The 20,033-nt window shown below is 41.7% G+C and overlaps 1 protein-coding gene across 1 annotated transcript in view; it reads right to left on the reverse strand.

Moving 5' to 3' along the window:
- Positions 1-7,694: 7,694 nt before the first annotated feature.
- PSMD1 (proteasome 26S subunit, non-ATPase 1) overlaps positions 7,695-20,033 on the reverse strand; it is a gene marked incomplete at its 5' end in the record, with an annotated part of 106,401 nt that continues 94,062 nt past the window's right edge. The window contains 2 exons of the mRNA XM_079710658.1: positions 7,695-7,911; positions 9,898-10,053. Of these exons, the coding sequence (XP_079566784.1) occupies positions 9,907-10,053 (147 nt within the window). The 3' untranslated portion in view covers positions 7,695-7,911; positions 9,898-9,906. The remainder of the gene's footprint in view (positions 7,912-9,897; positions 10,054-20,033) is intronic.

Genomic DNA, 20,033 nt, shown 5'->3' on the forward strand with positions numbered 1-20,033 from the left:
CCCACCTGATTTTAAAATAATCATGATAATGCAATTTATTAAAAAATAATGTATTTTTCCATATGTAAGCACTTGGGCTGACTACATGGGAAGACAGAAAGCAGTCTGATGCATGTGGCCTCAGGCAGTTGCTGCCATGCAGACTGGCGCAGGGGTGTGATGGTGGCGACTGGATAGTTCAAAAGGATGAGCAGCTCTTAGTAAAGTTCTGGACCAGACCGAGCCACGCGTGGCAAGACGACCAGCATGGTGGGCTCCCACCAGGAACACCCGTTGGGTTCCCCAGTCGTTGTGGGAACTAAAAATGCCTCCACCCCCCGATGTGGGAAATGCCTCCCTTCCAGGGGCAGTTATGCCTCACTCCTGAGAACTGCAGCTTCAGGCTGTGAGGGTGGAGGGGAGATGAACGTGAATCCACCAAGCCCAGACCAGGAGCTAATAACCCCGTGTGGGGAGAGATAAGGGACACAGTGAGGACAGACACAGGTATAGTTCATGGTCACCACTTGGTGTCTCTGACTTCGCTCCCTCTGCTGGAGGACATGACACCATCAGGCTCCAGCAAAAAGCTTGATATCCCTACCCTCACTTCGTCATCGTCAGTGACCAAGTTGTTCAATTTGGCCTAAAATTTCTCTCAGATCCATGTTCTTCTCTTTATTGCTTCTGCCTCCTGCTTCGCTCAAGCCTCATCTCCCTGGTGGAAGACTGCAGTGGTTTCCTCTGACTCCCCCCACCCCCGCCACCAATTCAATCACCTCATCTGTCCCCTAGTACACCCTCTGTGTTAATTTGCTGGGGCTGCCATACAAAATACTAGACACTGGGTGGCTTAAACAGCAGAATTTCACTTTATGACAGTTCTGGAGGCTGGAAACCCAAGATCAAGTGCTGGCAGGTTTGGTTTCTTCTGAGGCCTCTCTCTGCAGCTTGCAGATGGCCTCCCTCTTGCTCTGTCCTTACATGGTTGCCCCTTCGTCTGCGTGTTGTCTGTCTTGTAAGGACACTAGTCATAGGATTAGGGCCCACCCATATGATTTCATCTTAACTACCTCTTGACAGGCCCTATCTCCATATACAGTCATATTCTGAGGTACTGGAGGTTAGGACTTCACTATATGAACTTTGAGGGGACACAGTTTAGCCCGTAGCACCCCTCTTTAATGGTTCTTCTTGAAGTAGTCTTTTGGTATCAAATGCCAGAAATTCAACTCTAAGTGCCTTGTGTTTTGCTTAAAAAAAGAGAACTTGTCACTCATGGAACTTCATAGTCGGGAGGTAGAGACACAGCTGGATTCGGAGCTTGTGTGATGCTGTTTGGATCCGCCTCTGAGCTCGGGTTCCTCTGGGTTCGCATCATGTTCAGGCTCTTTGCGGAGCAAGGCTCAGCTTTAGGGCGTGTCAAAAGTAGAAGAGAGAGTGGTTCCCAGTAGTTGGAACACAGGTCCCAGAATTGGCCTGATGGGCTGTGTGCTCTTCCCTGAACCCGTCACCGAGGCCTGCGGGTGGGGTGTGCTGACTGGCAGCTGGGCTGAGCTAGGAGGTCAGCAGTTCCCTCAGGGAAAAATGAAGGCACAGACATCAGTTCCCAGAAGGAATGCACATGGGGGCTGGTTTGCAAACGTTACAGAGGCTCACTGGAGAATGGGTGAATACATGAGTGAATGAGCTCCCTAGACCTTCTCTAACGTGGTACAGGAATGTGAGCTAAGGCCAGTCATCTATGGATTTAATTTCCACAGTTTGGTTTAGTCACACTGGCTTTCCCCTCACATGTGATGCTTTTCCATATTCCTTATTAGTATCAGCTCCACTGCCAGAGCGTGACTTTGTCTTGAACCAGTCAGTGGCTTGAGAATGTTGAGGGACTAAGCACAGATTACATGTCCCTGTTCAGGATAGATTAGGACCTTTAAAGACTCTAAGCACTGAAAAGATTATGGTGCCTCCCCCCTGCCCCGTTGCCCCCATTAAAAATAAAAACATTTCTAAGCCACAGAATAAATGTAAGGAGGTCTAACAACGTGTTCATTTTCCCCATAAAGACTATTTTAATTGCAAATATATGTTGATCAAATTATTTTAAGAAAAATGAAATTATTTCTTCCTGGGCTTCTACCCTGCTGGCTCCAGCATGCACTTTTGCCTGCTGATGGGGAATTTAGCCCTGCCAGCCCTGCTTGAGCCCACTGCCGGCTGAGGTGTTATTGGACTACGTGAACACAGCCCCCCTGAGAACCCTGACGAGAAGAAAGGCTGAGGCACCTGTGTCCAGGCCTCTGTGGGGCTGGCTTGGGGCCTGGAGTTTCCAGGGCAAGGACTGTTTGGCATCTGCTCACAGGCACTGTCTGCTCGGGCAAGTCGATGTGCTTGCGTCTCCCTGGTCACTGCAAGCCGCAGAAGGTCTCAGGCTGGGGGCTCTGGTGGGGCACTTCCCAGGGGAAGTGGTGCATCGTGGCCGCCCCTGCTCCTCAGTATGCCCACCGCAGGGCTCTGGGGGAGAGAGCGAAGCATCTCATTAAATGGGCTGTTACCAGAGTTAGACAAACCCAAAGTCCTTCCTGCTGGTGAGCAGCAATAGCCATGGTGAGTGTAGGCGAGCCTGGAGTTAGGGAAGCCAGCAGGCCTGGTGCAGTGTATCACATGTACTACAAGCGAGACCTGCCCAAGGGGCCCCAGCAGGGCAGCATTCTCACTTCCTGCCACCTGGTCCACTGATCTGGTTTCTGGGGACCTTTCCTTTGGGGAATAATTCTGCCTCCAGGTATGTCCTGCATTGCTGCTGGAGACATCTGTCTTATACGGAGGGCTTTTGCTGATGGCTGTGCTGTTGGAGGGGTTCTGGGGTCCTCACTACCCCCGTATCCATACCCCGTCTAAACGCCAAGGGGACCCAAGTCTGGAGGCAGCTTTGTGTAGGACACTGTTTCTCAGTGTCGTCTCAGGATCACCTGAGTGCCAGCTAAACTGGCTGATTTCTGAGTTGGACTCCAGGTCTGTCAAGTCACTGCCATGGTGGCTAAAATAAGCAGAAGCAAAAGAATCAGGTTTTGTAGTCAGACCTGGGTTTGAATTCCAGTTTCATAACTTACTCTGTACCCTCATCCTAAGTCCCATTTTGTGTAAAACTGGATAGGAATATCTAGCTCACAATAGAACTGTGAGGATTGAAAATGGTAATGTGAATAAAGTGCCGAACGGAGTGCCCAGCACACAGAAGCTAAATACATGCTTGGCACTATCATCGGTCCAGCCATCTGTCTGACCATCTGTCTGTCCATCTGTACATCTAATACTTACTGGGAGCCTACGATGAGCCAGGAACTGCTCTAGGCACTAGGAATACATCAATCATCAAAACCAAACTCCTTGTCCTCAGGGAGTTTACACACTAAGCGGGGGATACAGACAATAAAGGAACATATGATATGCAAGGTGGTTCTAGGTGCCATGGAGAAAAATAAACCAGGATCAAGTGTATCACCAGACTCCCCAATTATTTAACCTGGAGCCAATAGGTATTATGTCTCAAACACTGTGACAGGGACTTCGGGGGATATGTTGGGGCTTGCTCTTAAGGAGCTTATTTATAAACTGGCTGGGCGATAAAAATCCCATGCACACAGGAAATCACTGGAGAACAACGAATCACCTGCCAACCATGTATCATACACGCCTGGGAGTTGCTCAGAGGAAAGATTGATTGAATACCCCCACCAGGCTTCTAATCCAGGAACAAAGGAAGGGATATGCTTACTCCTTATTTTGGAGAGGCTAGTTCATACCCAGCATTAAGCAGAAAGCCTTGTATGCTTATAAACCTCTTAAATCTTTAGAACATGAATCAGGGCTTCTGAGAAGAGATCATGGCACGAGTCAGAGGCTGCTCACACCAGGTCGTGGGAATACAACTTGAAGGGAAACTCTTTATCTCTGTCCAACTATTTGCCAAGTCCCAGCTCTGTGTAATGCCCAAGATCTCTGAAGGTAATTGTCTGCCGGATGCAATTTTATTATAAATAAATAACTCACTGATTTGGCAATCACTGAGTGCATGCACCAAAGGAACTGCCCAGATCCCAGCAAACAGATGGGAAATGCCCATCAGCAATGGGCTGTGTTGTAGAGGCAACGGGTGTTTGGAAATAATGCTTTTATTGACAATCCCTTTCTGAAAAGGCGTACTGGCTTAAGAGTATGGAGGAAGAAGACACAAACCTGGAGCAGAGGATGGAAGTAGAATAGCCAGAAAAATGGCTATTTGGAGGTCTGTTGCCCTTTGGATCAAACATGCCCAGAAAACGAATAGGCTAGAGACCAGCTCTGTGGAAAGATGAACTGGAAACACAACTGTAAAAATGGTGCTTAATGTCAACCAGTCACTTCACTCTTATAAGTGCCTTCATGTGTAAAATGAGGGGTTAGACCATACCGTTCTGATTCAACTAAAATTTAGTGAATACATTAGTGCTAGGTTCTTTAACCTAGATAGATTATCTCAAGATAACAGCATCTAGCTCACAGGGTTGTCGTGAGGAATAAGTCAATACGTGTGATTCTTAGTATCTAGCATGTAGTAAGCATGTAATAATTAGCCATTACCATTTAATCCCCCAACCTTGAGGTAAACATTATTTCCCCTGTACAAATGAGGAAACCACTAAGGGACAAGATCAGGATCTGAACCAAAGTGAAGCCAGAGTCTATGACCTTCCCATTATGCAGTTCGGTTTAGAAGGGCCCTCCCTTCCAGTTCTTAATTGTAAAAAAGGAGAGGGTAGAAAAGGAACTTGAGCTCTAGAAACAATCAAGCTAAGCAACTTCTAAGGGATTTGCAGTGCAAAGCCTAAGTGTTGTCTCATTTACGATGAAGATACTAAGGAGGCTGGGGAGAGGACTGAGACAAAGCCACAGAAGCTTCTTTGCCCAAGCTCAACTTCTTCTCATCATCTCATGCCAGCTAGAGATTTCAGACACACCATCTTGCACATATACATACACAAAGCCAAGGTTCTCCAAGAGTAAAACCAATTGAAAAACAGTCCTGAGAAGGATTGTTTAATCACTGCAGGAGATAAATGAGAAGACATTTGAATTAATCTCCTCATATGTCCTCATGGATTCTGTCCCAGTTGTTCTATTAGTGCTCAGTTGTGGCTCTCACCATTCTCAACAGTACAGAGTCCAAGAATATAAGATCATACATTGTGCACTAGGGTTATAATGGTGAGCAAGACAAAAGTGGGGGAAGATAGGCAAGTCAACTGGGCAATGAATGATAATATGGTGTGATAAGGACAACGGGGGCAATACTGGGCACTGGGGAAGCAGAGAGGACCTAGTCCAGCTCTGGTGGGGGAAATTGGGGAGGGTTTCTTAGAAGAAGTCTCTTTAAATTGAGATCTAAAGAACTAACTAGTAGAATGTATACATATAGCTAATTCACTTCACTGTACAGCAGAAACTAACACAACATTGTAAAGCAGTTATACTCCAATAAAAAAAGAAAAAAGAAAAAGAAGTAACTAGTAGATTCACCAGACCTTGAGGGAGAGATGGGAATAAAGAAAGAAGGTTATTTCAGGCAGAAGGAGTAGTACGTGCAGAAGCCAGTTATCTCTAGCTGGCATCAGATGATGAGAAGTTGAGCTTGGGCAAAGAAGCTTCTGTGGCTTTGTCTCAGTCCTCTCCCCAGCCCCCTTATTATCTTCATCATAAATGAGACAACACTTCGGCTTTCCACAACAAATCCCTTCAATGGATCTTTGAAGGAAGTGAAAGTGGTTCTGAGTGTGAGGTGGGAGAAGAGTGAAGAGATGGGAGGCTGGAGAGGTGAGTAGCAGCTAATGCCTTGCATAACTTTGTACACATAGAAAAGGATCTGCACATTATTCAACAAAGAACCACTGAGAGATTTTAAGTGGGAGACTAATATGGTTTGCAATTTAGAAAGATCAGTTTGGAGAATGGAGTAGAGTGGGCCAAGTCTGGAGGCAGACAGTCGAGTACTTAAACTAGGGGTAGTGAACAGTGGGGAAGGAGGGTGGATGAACTGGAGAGATGCTTGAGAGGCTAAACTGAGTCAAGGGTGAAGGCTTTCTGGATTTCTGGTTGGATCACCAGATCAAGGGGGAGCAGAAGAGGCTGGACGTGCTTTGCTTATATGGTTTTAAGTGCCTGTGAGGCAGCCCAAATAGGGATGCCCAGGGAGTGGTTGGATGTGCACCCCTCTTGCCTTCAACTCTGAAACAGTGTGCCCCAATGACAACACTGGCAGTAATTGCTGCCTTTTCCCTTCTGTTTCTTCTATTGAATGTGTCAATTCTAGCTCCTGTCCTGTTTTCATGCGTGACTTTATTTCATATATCACTTTAGATTTCTTTGCACCTTAGTTATCTCGGTGTTAGGGGTACCTTAGGAAACCTTCTAGGAAAAAAAAGTCAGGAAAAGAGATACAATCTCATCATAATCTGACCCAAGTGGCCATTTTGCTTTAATAGCTTGCATTTTTAAAAGCTATAACCTTAAGATTTAAGACCAAGATACAAATTCTAAATTGCACTTCTTACCAGGAACTAGTGCTGACTGCTCCCTGAAGTTCAATGCACTATTTTAGAAAGAATTTATTAACTTTGGCCAGAGACCCACGAATGTACCACTTCTCCCAGACTACTCAATTTTGGACAGTGACATCATTGACAGACTTCTGTTTTTTAAACATTTCATATATTAAGGGAAATGTTAGAGATAACTGTGTCTGAAATGCAAGCAATGTTAAGAGGTTGAACAGGAAGGACATAGCTAATGAGAGGCTAGGAAATGAGATAATCTCTTTTAGAGAATCATCTGATATTGAGGAAACAAGGAATTTACAAAGGAGGGGATACAATGAAATTAACCAATGAGTGGAGCCATCCTTTGGGATCAGTAACCTTTAGACCTGGACCTAACAACAAAGCTGTGGTAGATGAATGGATAGAGCTGATCTACCCAGGAGTTTGTTTCCTCTAAAAATAGGTTTTAAAAATTTTTTTCCAGACTCAGAAGGCTATATCTTAAATTAAGAAGTGAAAGAATCAAGGTTGGAATAAAGAACTATTCGTGTATAAATGTTGGAAACTACCTACTTTTACTTTAATAATTGAAGGCCAAGGCACAAAAGACCCTACATAACCAAATGTCTGCATTTTTTACTACCTTTAAATTATACCTCAATAAAAAAAACCATGAAAAAAGTCAGAAAAGGAGAAAAAAAGGGTACATTATTAGATCTTGTGGCTAAATAAATTGAAATAATTTATATCTATTGTCCTTAACAGGATCAAAAGCAGGAAACAATAAGCAAAGCTTATTTAAAAAAAAAAAGCTTCTGAGCTGCCTAAACAGACTACATTTCCCTTGGATCATTAAAGGGACTTCCTCAATAAGTGATGCCACCCTACACCCTGAATCCCATTAATAAAAATGCAGAGAATTCTTGGAGTAATAAACAAGAGTGGTTTTCTCTCTTATTTTTTCCATTATTTTTCAAATAATCTATAAAATAGTTTAACTCTTTCACCAATATTAAAGTCATGCATACTCATCCCAGCAATCAAAGATTTAGCTCTTTGGGTTTAGACGTTTCATGGTGGGAGGAAAGAGTACTAGATCCATTTATTTAAAATCCAGGCTGAAAAACAAACAAGAAGTCCTTGTCCATCTGAAGATCTTAATATATTTATTTGAAAACCAAGTTGTGTGAAAGAGAACACTAGATAGTCATATACCATCTCTTCAACCAAAGACTTGGACACAAGGTCAGCACAGAGGCAATGATACATGCAGTGAATAGCAGGTCTCAGCATGAACTTCCTCACAGGCGTTTCCAATACGAGCCTGGACAATCTTCTTCAGGTGAGCAATAAAATCCTGGGGAAGCGGGGAGAGGGAGAAGCTAGGGTTATTCTTTATTTAAAAAACATTAAAAAAACCCAAAACAAACTACTAGATGTTGAAGTCTAAAACTAGCCTATAGACTTCCATGGTGGTCCAGTGGTTAAGACTCCACGCTTCCACTGCAGGGGTAATGGGTTCAATCCCTGGTTGGAGAACTAGAAACCCACATGTTGCACAGTGCGGCAAAAAAAACAAAAAACAAAAAAACACCCAAGATAAAAAACCAAAAACAACAAACAAACAAACAAAAAACAAACTAGCCCCTAACCCTGCTGATGCAGTCCTAATATGACAGTTTGTGCTAAGACAGACTATAGTTTTCAAATTCTCATTTGACTGGATATTTTACCCTTTTAAAAACTAACAAGGGGAACTTCCCTGGTCGTCCAGTGGGTAAGACTCCACGCTCTCAATGCAGGGGGCCAGGGTTCGATCCCTGGTCGGGGACTAGATCCTGCATGCATACCGCAACTAAGAGTCCGCATGCTGCAACTAAGAAGTCCGCATGCTGCAACTAAAAGATCCTGCATGCCGCAATTAAAATCCGCGTGCCGCAACTAAAATCCCACGTGCTGCAACTAAGACCCGGTGCAGACTAAATAAATAAATACAAAAGTAAATAGATAAATAAATAAATACGATAAAAAAACCTAACAAGAATCCAATTTCCAACTGAAAACTTCTAAGCCATTTTGTAGTTAACTGTCTTGAAAGACTTAATCAGGGGGTTTTCAGTAAGGTATTGTGAAAGGCTGAAGAGGGCTACTGTGAGTTCAGTTCTGCACACAGACTGAGAGCTCAGGGTATTAATATTGTCATGTGCTGGTTGGGTAAAGCTTAGGAAACCATCAAGAGCTGAAAGACAATTTTCAAAAGCAGGAAGGGAAGTTATAAATCTCCAAACTGTCTCTTGGAGGCTTGAATATATTTTTCTACTAATAGCGGGGTTTCTGCCTTAACATTTATCTGAGATTTCTATAAAAGCTTTCATTAATCGCTACTTAGTGTGTAACACAGCGCTAGATTTGCAACTTGACATTTCAAATGTATTTTTCTTTTGTCCTAATGTAATAAATGATACTGATCTTACTTTGTTTAAAGAGTAGAATAAATTCATATTTGTTTGACAACGTACTTGTAGTAGGGTGGAATTAGAGAACCTTGATTATACAGTTTATATGCATCTTCAGATACGTGATGACCATTCAAAAAAAACTGGAGGAAACAGAATGACAATTTCGTGAAATTGCAATCTTTTGCATCTAAAAACCCCCTTCAACATTGTTAGGACACTGGCATAATAATAATCTTTTTCAACTGGACAAAGCTTTGTGTTACAGTCTAACTGACCCCAAAGTACCTATAAGCACTATGTCTTATACATATTAGATGTTCAATAGCTTCTCGAATAATGAACGGTAAGGCTTTTAGTGCCAAAAGTACTGCCAAAGGAAAGGGAGAGAGAGAAGAATCAGTGAGGAATTTAGACCTGTGCTACTCAAAGTGTGATCTACGGACCAGTGCCCGTCCACAAACTATAACTGATCCACAACAAGGAGCTTACATCAAAATGGAAATCACCTCCATCACTGAGCTGACAGTCAGTTCAGCTGACTTTTTTGGGGTTAGTGGGTAGCAAGGCTTTTTTGATGAGAGAAGCATTGAGTTACATTCTGGAGCAAGCTCCCTACTTCGTCATGGACCTATGAAATCAGTTTGCAGTCCAGCCACTTTGAATAGCACTGGTAGAACACTAGAGGGTAGAGAGTCAAAGAAGGAAAAAGGAATTGGTATATTCCGTATTCACGAAGAGGTCAAAGAAGGGTAAATTTTAATACCGTTTAGGTAAACAGGGATTAAGTACAAAAGGGAAAAAGTGAGACCATGTCTCTGTATAAAACATTTGTGAAGAACCGACTAAGAGATTTCCCTTGATATACAATTTTGTTCCACACACACCTCTGGTCCTTAGTCATCAATATATTCAAATGGTTCTGGGGGTTCTGGCTCTTGTTCCTCTTCCTCAATTTTTGGGCCATGGGCTGCCACAGGTTCCACCAGCTCTTCAATGTCTTCACTGGTATCCTTCAGAATGATGATGCCTCCAATGGACAGCTATTAAACAGAGCAAGGAATGAAGAAGCACAAGCTCCACTCATATTTCCAGAATGCTCCAGAATCTTTTTTTTTTTTTTTTTCGGTACGCGGGCCTCTCACTGTTGTGGTCTCTCCCGTTGCGGAGCACAGGCTCCGGATGCGCAGGCTCAGCGGCCATGGCTCACGGGCCTAGCCGCTCCGTGGCATGTGGGATCTTCCCGGACCAGGGCACGAACCCATGTCCCCTGCATCTGCAGGCGGACTCTCAACCACTGCGCCACCAGAGAAGCCCGCTCCAGAATCTGGAGTGCATATTTGTTAAATGGTACCTCAAGGCTACTAGAATGATTTGGAAATAAAGAACTGGGATGGAACTACACTTTCCTAGATGAGTCAGGAAACCTAGGCATTTGTGCCTGTGTGATGCTACACTAGTGACTTAACTAAACTGTTCAAACGTAAGAAGGGGCTAATAAAATCTTCCTGATCTATTCCTTCAGGTTAGTCTGAGGACTGAATGAGGACATCATTGCCAATGTGCATAAGAAAGGATAAAGATAACTGTAATCTATAGGAGTACCTGCAAATTTAACCCAGTGGCTCTGGATGGTAGAACATGTGGTGTTGCTGTTTGGATGATGCATCCCAATTTAAGAAGTATTTCTCAGTACTGCACTAGCCTCAGTTGGACTGCAGGGAGAATGTTTACTATCCAAAGACGGTATTCTAATGCCTTGCTACTCAGTGTATGGTCCTGGACCAGTAGCATCCTCATTATCTCGGAGCTTGTTAGAAATGCAGAAAACTTGGCCCCGCTTTAGATCTCTGAATTTGTATTTTAACAAGATCCTCAGGTGATTTATATGCATGTTAAAGTTTGAGGCGCACACTAGTCTAACAGATACTTTATCATTTGTGAGAAAACCATCATTTTGGACACAAGAGACAATCTACGAATGAAAAGCCAATTTTTCTCCAGCAACTTCAGAATGATAGAGCAATATAAGTATCACAAATATCTGAGTGTTTTTCACTATAATCTACAAATCCTTGTGATGCGAGACAGTGAAAAACTAGACTGGAAACAAAAGGGAAGTAGAGTGTAGAAGCAATTCTATTAAGCCCTCTCCCAAACATATTAGCGAAAGGTAAATTCAAAACTCAAACTGTCTGCCCATCTCTGGTGTGCTAATCTTATTCTATTTGCTTGCCTGTGTCAAAGGAAATGGAAAGCTGCTCTCTGTAATTAAATCAGTCAACAGTGAAGGGAACATCTGGCAAAAACATATTTCTACCAAAGCACATTACTGGGAAGGAAAAGAAGCCCAAGCACGTTAGGCAAATGATTCATATATGTATAAGCATCTCTGCAGTTCAACCTAATCTAATTTTTGCTCATCAGAACTCTGCTCTGCCACGCTGTAAACCTGGTGTGCCTTCATGAGTTTCTAAACTATTTCCCTTCTCTCAATACATACACATTCATACACATTAATCTATAACCCTTTCACTTAAAAAGCTTGCTTTCCTTGAAGAAAAGCCATTTTATGAATGGACTCTTCCTTTAATACCAATATTCATCCAAGAACAGAGTAACATGGCCACTATCCTAATACTCCATGGTCTAAAAGTCTATTTGAACCTTCTAAAGGACCAAATGGAGATCAATCTTTTACTCAACAGAAAATATCCATGTTCACCAAAGGACTTCCTGCAATTTGGAAATATATGGCTGCAGATTACAGGGGTACTATTTCATGCTTAACTGGAATGCTCCAGCCCAAATCCTGCAATATAATCAACATATGGGAAGAGCTTTTTATAGCTACATGGTTTAGATTTATTAATGCTTTATATGTTAGAGAGAAAGTTCACACTCTCTAAGCAGAGAATAAGATATATGACATTCTGTTTTCTGACAAGGCTAGTGACAATGGAAGACAGAGGTAATGGGACACTTCCGGCTGCCAAATGTTCCACACTCTCTATAAGACATCTTTTAAGATGGACAGGAAACAGAGTAGGAATGCCATCCATTTTCAAAACTAAAGCTGCTGGGATTTCCCTGGTGGTCCAGTGGTTAAGAATCTGCCTTCCAACGCAGGGGACGCGGGTTTGATCCCTGGTTGGGGAACTAAGATCCCACGTGCTGTGGGGCAACTAAGCCCATGCACCGCACCTACTGAGCCCACGTGCCACAAACTACAGAGCCCATTCACTCTGGAGCCCACATGCCACAACTACAGAGCCCACGCGCCGCAACTAGAGAGAAGCCCGCACACCACAATGAAGAGCCTGCGTGCTCTGGAGCCCGCACACCACAACTAGAGAACAGCCCGCGCACCACAACGAAAAATCCCGCATGCCACAATGAAGATCCCGTGTGCCACAACTAAGACACAACATAGCCAAAAAACAAAATAAATAAATATTAAAAAAAAAAACAACCCTGAAGTTGCCTCTTTCAAATGCAATGTCTGAGGAAGGATCTGATGACCCTGCCATTGAGGGTTCTGGAGGGAATGAGTCAGGGGGCACCCCTTTCTTCACTGCACACACACAGAGGCAGTCTTTTCTTCCTTTTTTAAAAAATTGAGATATAATTCACATAACATAAATGATCTCTTTTAAAGTATACAATTCAGTGATATTTTTTTTTTTTTTTTTTTTTTTTTGCGGTATGTGGGCCTCTCACTGTTGTGGCCTCTCCCGTTGCGGAGCACAGGCTCCGGACGCGCAGGCTCAATGGCCATGGCTCACGGGCCCAGCCGCTCCGCGGCACGTGGGATCCTCCCAGACCGGGGCACGAACCCGCGTCCCCTGCATTGGCAGGCGGACTCCCAACCACTGCACCACCAGGGAAGCCCCAGTGATTTTTTTTTTTTAGGATACAAAGTTGTGCAGCCACCTCCACTATCTAATTCAAGAACACATTCATCAACGTAAAAGAAACTCTGCACCTGCTAGCCGTCATTCTCCACCCCCCACTCCCAGCTCCTACAACCGCTAAAGCAACTTCTGTCTGTATGGATTTGTCTTTTCTGGACATCTCAAATAAACAGAACCATATATTATGTGGACTTCTGCGTCTGGCTTTTTTCACTTAGGATAAGGTTTTTAAGTTTCAAACACGGTGGAGTATATGTCAGTATGTCATTTCTTTCAGCTGAATAATACTGCATTGTGCATATCACATTTTGTTTATCCATCCACCACTTGATGGACATTTGAGTTGTTTCTACCTTCTGGCTATTATGTATAAAGCTGATATAAACATTAGTGTACAAGTGTTTGTGTGGACATAGTTTTCATTCTCTTGGGCATATACTAAGGAGTGGAATTGCTGGGTCATATAAGTCTACATTTAACTTTTCGAGGAACTGCCAAACTGGTTTCCATAGAGGCTGCAACACTTTACGTTCCTACCAGTACTATATGCGGCTTCCAATTTCTCCATATCCTTGCTAACTTTAACCTACAAACCTATTGTTTTTTTCTTTTTCTTTTTTTTTTTGCAGTATGCGGGCCTCTCACTGCTGTGGCCCCTCCCTGTAGCGGAGCACAGGCTCCGGACGCCCAGGCTCAGCGGCCATGGCTCACAGGCCCAGCCGCTCCACGGCATGTGGGATCCTCCCGGACCGGGGCACGAACCCGTGTCCCCCGCACCGGCAGGCGGACTCTCAACCACTGCGCCACCAGGGAAGCCCCTATTATCTTTTTGATTATAGCCATCCTAGGGTATTATGAAGTATCTCCTTGTGGTTCTGATTTCCATTTCCCTAATGAAGAATGATGTTGAGCATCTTTTCATGTGCTTTTGGCCATTTGTAAATCTTCTTTGGAGAAATGTCTATTCAAATCCTTTGCCCAGTTAAAAAATATATTTTTTTTAATCATTGAGTTTTAAGAGTTTAAAAAAATGTATTTGGATATAAGTCTCTCATCAGGTATGTGATTTGAAAATATTTTCTATTCTCTGGGTTTTTTTTCCACTTTCTTTTTTTTTTTTTTTTTTTTTTTGTGGTACGCGGGCCTCTCACTGTTGTGGCCTCTCCCGTTGCGGAGCACAGGCTCCGGATGCGCAGGCTCAGCAGCCATGGCTCATGGGCCCAGCCGCTCCGCGGCATATGGGATCCTCCCAGACCGGGGCACGAACCCGTATCCCCTGCATCGGCAGGCGGACTCTCAACCACTGCGCCACCAGGGAGGCCCTCCACTTTCTTGATAGTGTCTTTTGTAACACAAAAGTTTTTAGCTTGATTAAGTCCAATTTATCTTTTTTGGGGGTTGCTTCTGCTTTAGGTGTCACATATGAGAAAACACTGCCTAATCCAAGATCATAAAGATTTACAGATAGGGTTTATATAGTGTTAGCTCGTACATTTAAGTCTTTGATCCATTTTCAATTAATTTTTACATATGCTGTAAGGTAGGGATCCAATTTAATTCTTTTGCATATGGATAGCCAGTTGTCTTAAGTACCATGTCTTAAAAATATTATTCTTTCCCCATTGAAGAAAATCAATCGACCATAAAATGGATTAAAGACCTAAATGTAGGGCTTCCCTGGTGGCGCAGTGGTTGAGAATTTGCCTGCCAATGCAGGGGACACAGGTTCGAGCCCTTGTCTGGGAAGATCCCACATGCCGCAGAGCAACTAGGCCCGTGAGCCACAATTACTGAGCCTGCGCGTCTGGAGCCTGAGCTCCACTACAAGAGAGGCCGCGATATTGAGAGGCCCGCGCACTGCGATGAAGAGTGGCCCCCGCTTGCCACAACTAGAGAAAGCCCTCTCACAGAAATGAAGACCAAACACACCCATAAAATAAAATAAATAAATAAATTTTAAAAAATTATAAAAAAATAATAGGAAGTTACATGGCCCTCACCATTCAGGTTTATCTCTCATCCTAGTACTGGGTGTTTAAAAAAAACAACCCTAAATGTAAGACCAGATACTATAAAACTTCTAGAGGAAAACACAGGCAGAACACTCTTTGACAGAAATCGCAGCAAATTTTTTTTTAGATCCATCTCCTAGAGTAATGGAAACAAAAGCAAAAATACACAAATGGGACCTAATTAAACTTAAAAGCTTTTGCACAGCAAAGGAAACTATAAAACAAAAAGACAGCATACAAAATAGGAGAAAATCTTTGCAAACAATGTGACTGACAAGGGATTAATTTCTAAAATATATAAACAGCTTATACAGCTCAATATCAAAAAAGCAAACAATCCACTCAAAAAATGGGCAGAGAACCTAAATAGACATTTCTCCAAAGGAGACATACAGATGGCCAACAGACACATGAAAAGATGCTCAGAATCACTAATTATTAGAGAAATGTAAATCAAAACCATAATGAGCTATCACCTCACACAGGTGAGAATGGCCATCATCAAAAAAAACTACAAATAATACATGCTGGAGAGAGTGTGGAGAAAAGGGAACCTTCCTACACTGTTGGTGGGAATATAAATTGGTGCAGCCACTATGGAGAACACTATGGAGGCTCCTTAAAAAACTAAAAACAGAGTTACTATATAATCCAGTAACCCCGCTCCTGGGCATGTATCTGGAAAAGACAAAAACTAATTCAGAAAAATATATGTACCCCAATGCTCACAGCAGCACTATTTACAATAGCCAGGACATGGAAGCAACCTAAATGCCCACTGACAGATGAATGGATAAAGATGTGGTATATATATATGTACACACACACACACACACACACACACACACACACACACAGGAATATTACTCAGCCATAAAAAAGAATGAAATAATGTCATTTGCAGCAACAGGGATGGACCAAGAGATTATCATATACTCAGTGAAGTCAGATAGACAAAGACAAATATAATATCATATCACTTATCTGTGGAATCTAAAAAACGGTACAAATTTATTTACAAAACAGAAGTAGACTCAGATAATACTGTAGAAAGCAAACTTACGGTTACCAAAGGGGAAAGGGCGGGGAGAGGGATAAATTAGGAGTCTGGGATTAACAGATACACACGACTATATATAAAAGAGATAACCAACAAGGACCTACTGTATAGCACAGGGAACTATATCCAATACCTTATAATAACCTATAATGGAAAAGAATCTGAAAAAGAGTAGATATATACATAAATGTATAACTGAATCACTTTGCTGTATGTATACCTGAAACTAATACAACATTGTAAATCAACTATACTTCAATTATAAAAAAAGTCAAATTGACCATAAATTTTTGGACTCTCAATTTAAATTCATTTATCTGGATGTCTATCCTTATGCCAATACCAGTTTTGATTACTGTAGCTTTGTAGTAAGTTTTGAAATTGGGAAGTGCGATTCTTCCAACTTTGCTCTTCTTTCTCAAGACTGTTTTGGCTATTCTGGGTCCCCTGTATTTCCATATGAATTTTAGGATCAGTTTGTATATTTCTGCAAAAAAAGTCAGCTGGGATTTTGATAAGGACTGTGTTGAATCTATAGATCAAATTGGGGAGTACTGCCATCTTGAGTAATACTAAATCTTCCAATTTGTGAACATTAATTATTGGCTCTGTAGTTTTTTTCCTTGTAATGTCTTTGCCTGGTTTTACTACAGAGTAATACTGGCCACAAAGAATTAAGTTTGGCAGTGTTTCCTCCTCTTGTATTTTTTTAGAGCAGTTTGTAAAGGATTGATGCTATTTTTTCTTTAAACATTTGATGGAATTAACCAGTGAAGCCATCTGGCCCTGGGCTTTTCTTTATTACTTTCTGATTATTAATTCAATCTCTATACTTGTTATATATCTATTCAGATTTACTATTTCTTCTTGAGTCAGTTGTAGTAGTTTGTCTTTCTAGGACTTTGTCAATTTCATCTAAATTACCTAATTTGTTGACATATAGTTATTCACAGTATACTCTCATAATCCTTTTATTTCTGTAAGGTTGGTAGTAATGTGTAAGGCTGATAGTAAGTAATGTCCCTTCTTTGTTTCCTGATTTTAGTAATTTGAGTCTTTCCCCTTTTCTTAGGCTTTTTTTTTGCGGTACGCAGGCCTCTCACTGTTGTGGCCTCTCCCGCTGAGGAGCACAGGCTCAGCGGCCATGGCTCACGGGCCTAGCCGCTCCGCGGCATGTGGGATCTTCCCAGACCGGGGCACGAACCCGTGTCCCCTGCATTGGCAGGCAGACTCTCAACCACTGCGCCCCCAGGGAAGTCCCTTTCCCCTTTTTTTTATTAAACAGATAGAAATTTATTTGCCATATATAATAAGAATAATCATAACAATATCCAACTTTAGTATACACGTACTGTGTGCCAGACATGGTTCTGTATGGCTCACGTATGTGCCAAACATACCTATATGTTGTGTCCCCTCCCCCAATTCATATGTTGAAATCCTACCCCACCCCCACAAAGTGTAATGGTATGAGAAGGTGGGTCTTTAGGATGCAACTAGGTCATGAAGGCAAAGCCCTTAGGAATGAAATTCATGCCCTTGTAAGAAGAAACATGAAGAGAGTTTGCTTTCTCTTTCTCTGCTATGTGAGGATACAATGAGAAGAGGGCTGTCTATAAGCTGGGACGATGGCCTTTACCAAGAACTTGTTCATGCTGGCACCCTGTTCTTGGACTTCTAGTCTCAGAACTGTGAGAAAGAAAGATTTGTTGTTTAAGCCATCCAGTCTTACTTAAACAGTAGGTGGCAATTTGCTATAGCAGCCAGAACAGACTAAGACATACTTCAATGCAAATTACATTTTTATACAGTGTGTACACATCAACACCAATTTATGATTGCACTGTACAGCTGTCTTTTAAATCAGGTAAGAGGAAAAAAGACCAAGGAGTGGGTGGTGAGCTGGCCACCCTGGGGACAGGGTGAGAGCAGACTCTGGCCACAGGGTGGGGTCCCTCTGGTCTAGAGTTCTGTGACCACATTTTCTGAACTCCAACTCATCTGATAAAGAATTTTTCTGGATCCCTTCATAATCTTAAGAATTACTGAAGACCACAAATAACAAATATTGGCAAGGATGTGGAGAAAAGGGAACCCTTGTGCACTGTTGGTGGGAATGTAAATTGGTTCAGCCACTATGGACAACAGTATGGAGGTTCCTCAAAAAACTAGAACTACCAGATGATCTAGCAATTCTACTCCTGGGTAGTATTTGAAGAAAATGAACATTAATTTGAAAAGATATATGCACTGCAATATTCACAGCAACATTGTTTACAATAGCCAAGATATGGAAGCAATGTAAGTGTCCATAAACAGGTGAATGAATAAAAAAGAATAAATGGAATACTACTCAGCCATAAAAAAGAATGAAATTGTGCCATTTGCAACAACACAGATGGACTTGGAGGGTATTATGCTCAGTGAAATAAGTCAAAGACAAATACTGTATGATATCACTTATGTGTGGAACCTAAAATATAAAACAAACTAGTGAATATAACAAAAAAGAAAGAGACTCACAGATATGGAGAACAAACTAGTGGTTACAGTGGGGAGAGGGAAGGGGGAGGGACGGGATGGGGGCAGGGGATTAAGAGGTACAAACTACTATGTATAAAATAAACTACAAGGATATATTGTACAGCACAGAGAACACAGCCAATATTTTATAATAACTAGAAATGGAGTATAACCTTGAAAAACTGTGAATCACTATGTTGTAACCTGAAACTTATATAATACTGTAAATCAACTATACCTCAATTAAAAAAATTAATGGAGAAAAAAGAGGAAAAAAGGAGTTACAAACAAAAATACACTTATACTATCTTTTATATTTACCTATATAATTATGTTTACCAGTGCTCTGTATGTTTTCATGTGGATTCAAGTTACTGTGTCTTCACTTCATCCTGAAAGGTTCACTTTAGTACTTCTTGTATGGCAGGCTGGCTAGCAACAAATTCTCTTAGTTTTCATCTGTGAATGTCTTAATTTTGCCTTCATATTTGAAGGATAGTTTTGTTGGATATGGCATTCTTGGTTGAGACTCTTCTTTGAGCACTTTGACTATATCAACATTCTGCCTTCTGGCCTCCATAGTTTCTAATGGCAAATCAGCTGTTGATCTTATTGTGGCTCTGGGTACATGATGAGGAGTTGTGTTTCTCTTGCTGCTCTCAAGATTCTCTGTCAAATCTGTTGCGTTTCTATACAATAACAATGAACTAGCAGAAAGAGAAACTAAGAAAACAATCCTGTTTACAATTGCAACAAAAAGAATAAAATACCTAGTAGTAAGTTTAACCAAGGAGGAGAAAGACCTATATACTGATAACTGAATAAGACATTGTTGAACGAAACTGAAAATACAAAGAAATGGAAAGACATTTCATGCTCATAAATTAGAAAAATTAACAATATTAAAATGTCCATATACCTAAAGCAATCTATAGATTCAATTCAATCCCTATCACAATCCCAATGACATTTGTTTTTACAGAAATAGAACCAAAAAAATCCTAAATTTTAAAACGTAAATACAGAAGACCTGGAATAGCCAAAGAAATCCTGAGAAAAAAGAACCAAGCTGGAGGTGTCACACTCCCTGATTTCAAATTATACTACAAAGCTACAGTAATCAAAGCAGCATGTTATTGGCAGAAAAATAGACACAACAGACACACAGATCAATGGAACAGAACTGAACATTCAGAAATAAACCCACAAATACAGACAACTAATTTACGACAAAGGAGCCAAGAGCATACAGTAGAGAAAGTAAAGTCTCTTCAATAAACCGTGTTGTGAAAACTGGACAGCCAAATGCAAAAGAATGAAACCAGACCACTCTCTTACAGCATACACAAAAATTAACTGGACAGCCAAATGCAAAAGAATGAAACCAGACCACTCTTTTACAGCATACACAAAAATTAACTCAAAATGTATTAAAGACTTGAATGTAAGACCTGAAACCATAAGACGCCTAGAAGAAAACACAGGCAGTATGCTTTCTGACATTGGTTTTAGCA

Source organism: Hyperoodon ampullatus (assembly GCF_949752795.1).
Source record: "Hyperoodon ampullatus genome assembly, chromosome: 8".
NCBI classification, from domain to species: domain Eukaryota; kingdom Metazoa; phylum Chordata; class Mammalia; order Artiodactyla; family Ziphiidae; genus Hyperoodon; species Hyperoodon ampullatus.